At 39.4% G+C, this 4575-nt stretch overlaps 1 protein-coding gene across 1 annotated transcript; it reads right to left on the bottom strand.

The window, feature by feature from the left end:
- Positions 1-3615: 3615 nt before the first annotated feature.
- LOC129688612 (putative olfactory receptor 56B2) lies at positions 3616-4575 on the bottom strand. The gene has a single exon (XM_055623552.1). The coding sequence runs from the start codon at positions 4573-4575 to the stop codon at positions 3616-3618; it is 960 nt and encodes a 319-aa protein (XP_055479527.1).

Genomic DNA, 4575 nt, shown 5'->3' with positions numbered 1-4575 from the left:
AAAGAAAGAAAGAAAGAAAGAAAGAAAGAAAGAAAGAAAGAAAGAAAATAATCAGAGCTATTACATCTATCACAGCTCTGTCCTGCAACTAAGACCAAGCATGGACCAACTATGGAATAATTAGAATTGGTGCTATCAAATTGCTTTACCTCTACACTCAACACAGTCTTCATAAGAAAAATAGTGGGGCATTCTGAAAATGCCTTCCTCGATCTGTTAGCCCAGAGGATAAAATAACACAATAGAGGACCTAATTAACACAGTCTAGGAGCTGATTCTGAGTCCCTGCTGGCATCTACTGTGCTAATAATCTACAGTCTATACAATGTCCTATAATTTCCATGGCAGACAAAGAAATTAATGCTGACCTTTTTTTATATGAAAAGCCTTTCCTTTTACCGGAAAATTGTCATCAAGTTCTTTCTAACAGACTTACAGATTTTTTTATTTCATGAATGCACCGTTCCAGGTCAATCTGTTTGCATTGGTATGTATTCAACATGACATTTAAATTTTTTCTTTACAAAATATTAAGAAAACTCAGGACTCAGATCTAGAGAGATGGCTCAGTGGTTGGGAGCACTGATGGCTCTTTGAAAAGAAGGGTTTGATGCTCAGCACCCACCTGACTCACAGCTATCTGAAACTGCAGCTCCTGGAGAGTCAAGGCCCGTTTCTGGCATCCGCAGACACTGCATGCCCACGGTGCATGCACAGACACACAAGCACTCAAACACAAAGCAACAGAGTAAAGAAATAAAGCTTTTTAAAAAGAAAACATGTCTATGCACAGACATACGATTCTACAAACATGTAACATTGTAACTGATTGCTCTGCAGCTACTTGAGGGAGCTCCTCTTCTGAGGAAAAGAAGCGGGGAGTCTTGGACTGGGAGGGGAAGAGGGATGGGGCTACACCAAGGATGTAAAGTGAATTTAAAAATGAATAATAAAAAATATTTAGAAAGGCAAAAAAAGAAATTTACTTGAATAGTTAAAGTACTTACTATGATGTATAAGCATATAGAAAGCATTCATATTAAAAACTAGAAAGGGAGGAAGAGTAGACCTGGGAGGGGAGGAGGGATGGGGTTACAAGCATGTAAAAAGAATTTTTAAAATCCACCAAACAAAATATTAAAATAAACTGTAAAAAAACAAATAAAAAATAAGTAATATTTTTTTAAAAATTAGAAAAGTTAAAAAAAAGAAATTTATTTGAATAGTTAAAGTATTTACTATAATGTAATATGCATATGGAAAGCATTCATATTAAAACATGAATCCATTATCAAAGTGAATACACTTGTGTAGCCAAGAAATACAATCAACTTTGGTCACGTTACCTGCGCACCATTTTCCTTTTCCTTTCTCCACGATAAAGCAGAACATTCTAGCAGCTAACACTGTGAGTCAATTGTTTCTTTTAAACCTAATTGTTAGTTACAGACCCGCAAGGATCTACAAAATGAAACGGTCAGAGAGACCAGCTTCGGCCACAGGCTGGCTGGAGAGATGGGCAGCCTGCGGCCAGCCGGGGCTGGTTTTCAGCACATGCACACCAGTAAACCCAGTCACACGTGCAGTTCACAGACACATATGCAGGCATAACACTGACGCACACCAAATAAAATATACACTAAAAAAGCAATTCTGACAAGGGGAAATCTTAGAAGATAGACTGCTAGGTTTTCAAAAAACAGCAGCAAGTCGGAAAATGGGGGGGGGGGGTTATACCCCTGACCTAGAAAGGGGAACGATGCACAAAGCAGGTAATGTGACATATTTTGAAATGATTATTGCTTAAAATGTAAGAAAAACTTCCTGTTGATTTCTCTTATGCTTCCCTTACAGTTACAAGCATAGTAAGTAGTACAGAGTTTAATATTATACAAGTGATTTTTTTTTTCTCTTCAACTGGATTTCAAATCTCTCAGATAAAAGCTATGATAACAAATAGTGGAGTGTTAACTACAAAATAATTTACACACATTTCAACAAAAACGTAAAATGTTTTCAATGCTAAATAACTTTACTTTTCTGGGGAAAAAAGGTCATTACTACATGACTGAGAAGGTCTATGATAAACTAGGTTTAAACGTAAGTATCTTCATTTATAAGAGACGACTTTGCCAGCGTCTATGTTTAACTTCACCGCCAACACCTTCTCTCAGCATCTACAGGCTTGTTGTTTTTGTTGTGTTAAAATGGTATCTACACCCCTTTGGACTTAGGCAAGTTAATTACATTCTCTTTCCGAAGGATAGTGAGGGTAAGTGAGAAGCAATAGTGCTTGGAAATGATGAGGGATTTATCGCCAGCTGTTCCTCCTTGTCCTGTGGTGACGTAACATGACTGCTGCTCTTCCCAATGGTTCCATTCGATCAGAGAAAACATCAACATCCACATTCCCTCTGAAAGGCTAACTAGTAGATAATATATATATTATCTATCTATCTATCTATCTATCTATCTATCTATCTATCTATCTCTCTCTCTCTATATATATATAGATATATATATACAAATATATATATATGTCTTTTCCTGAATTCTTGAAATCACTCTAGAGTTGTAAGGATGCTGTAACCAGTTAGCCTGGACTCAAGCCGCCACTCACTTTTACACAGCCTCTCTCCCATGCATCTCCTCCAAACAGCGAAAACATGCTGGCACTTCCTCTCCCTCCTTACCCTGGGCGATGTCTGCTTTGGGGACATGAGTGAGCTGAATGCGGTCAGGTCTGAATTAAAAGGCACTGGATATGGCTATATATGTGTGTGCAGCCCTTCGCATCGCAGTCCCTTGATAGCTGCACGTTTGAGTTGACTTAGCCGTATGAGGAAGAACTCAACGTCATATTTAGGAACTTTAGAGTTAAGGTGCCTGTGTGAGGATCAACATCCCTTGTGCAGGAGTAAGAAAAGAGGATTCCACTCTTACCACCACTGTGGTGGCCATACACAACCGAATAACTTGATAGTCACATACCAATCAGCGCACATTCATGCGTGTGACTATTTACACACATGGGAGAGGCAAAGCATCAGAATCAAGGAATTGACATAAAGAATGTCTGAGACTCATGCACAATTAAAGTTTCTCTTACTTATAAATGGTTTTATGTACCCACTTGAATGAATTGTATAATCCATTGAGTGTTTAGTAATGTCTTTGCCAGGCTAGTGACTTTGAGAAAAGCATTAGATAACATGGCATTTGGTTTTTAAAGAAATTTATTTTCACTGAATGTGATGGCTCATGCTTTTAATTCCAACACTCAGGAAATAAAGGCAGGTGGTTCTCTCAGAGTTTGAGGCCAGCCTAGTATATGTAGCAAGTTAAGTACAGTCAGGACTATAAAAGTGATGCCCTGTATCAAAAGAATTATTTTAAATGATATTGATGATAAATATTAAATTATACAGATTTATCAAGGATGTTGCTTCTAAAGCCTTTAAGATTATTGGGAGGGAACAAGGGAAGGGGATACGGCTGCGATACAAAGTAAATAACCTGTAATTAGTATAAAAATTATTAAAAAAAAAAAGATTATTCAGTAGAGCCAGACATCCTATTTTGAAATAGTAAAGATGACTTGTATTTTCATTTTTTTTACTCTCCTTTGACACCCAGCCTCAGCACCTTGTTTAAGCCTTGTTTCAGCTCTTTGTTCTTGAGTGCATACACCATGGGGTTCAGAGCAGGGGGAATTACATTGTGCAGCACATTCAGCAAAACTGGGATGACAGGAACTGACATTTTTGCACTATGAGTGATGGACATGACAATGATGACTGTGTAGAAGAAAAGGATTAAGATGAGGTGAGAAGTGCAGGTACTTAAGGCCTTAGATGCAGCTTCTGCAGAGTTCAGCTTCAACACAGACCGAAGAATCAAAGCATATGAAATCATAATCAAACCCAGGTCACTTCCCATGACTGCCCAAGCCAGGAACAGCTGGGTGATGCTGTTGATTTTCCTGTCGTCACAGGAAAGGCTAGTGACCCCCAGATTAGTACAAAAACAATGGTCGATTTTATTCCTGGAACAGTAATTTCTCTGGGCAGCCAACACAGGTACTGACAAGGGAGCCACACAATTTCTGAGGGCCATAAACACAGTTGCTTTGACCACAAAAGAGTCAGTAACAACTGAAGAGTACCTCAGTGGTCTGCAAATCGCCACATACCTATCTACGGCCATGCAGACAAAGATACCTGACTCCATGGCAACAAAAACATGGATGGCGTACATCTGAGCAAAGCACTCGTTGAAACTGATGGCCTTAGCATTGAACCATAAGATGGCTAAAATCTTGGGCATGATGGTGGTTGCCAGTCCCATGTCCACAACAGCCAGGATGCCCAGGAAATGGTACATAGGCTGGTGTAGCGATGCGTCTTGGTAAATTACAGTCACGATAAGTGTGTTGGCAATGAGAGCCAAGACATAGAGCAGAGCCAGGGGCAGGGACAGCCAGTGCTGCCAGCTGTGGATGCCTGGAAATCCCATCAGAACGAACTCAGACACCTGGAACTTAGAGCTGTTGGAATCTCTGAGGATCTGGAGCAT

Source organism: Psammomys obesus, unplaced genomic scaffold (genome assembly GCF_907164565.1).
Source record: "Psammomys obesus unplaced genomic scaffold, mPsaObe1.curated_primary_1811, whole genome shotgun sequence".
NCBI lineage: Eukaryota > Metazoa > Chordata > Mammalia > Rodentia > Muridae > Psammomys > Psammomys obesus.
Note: the sequence above shows the minus strand (reverse complement) of the source record. Positions and strands in the feature narration are given on the sequence as shown.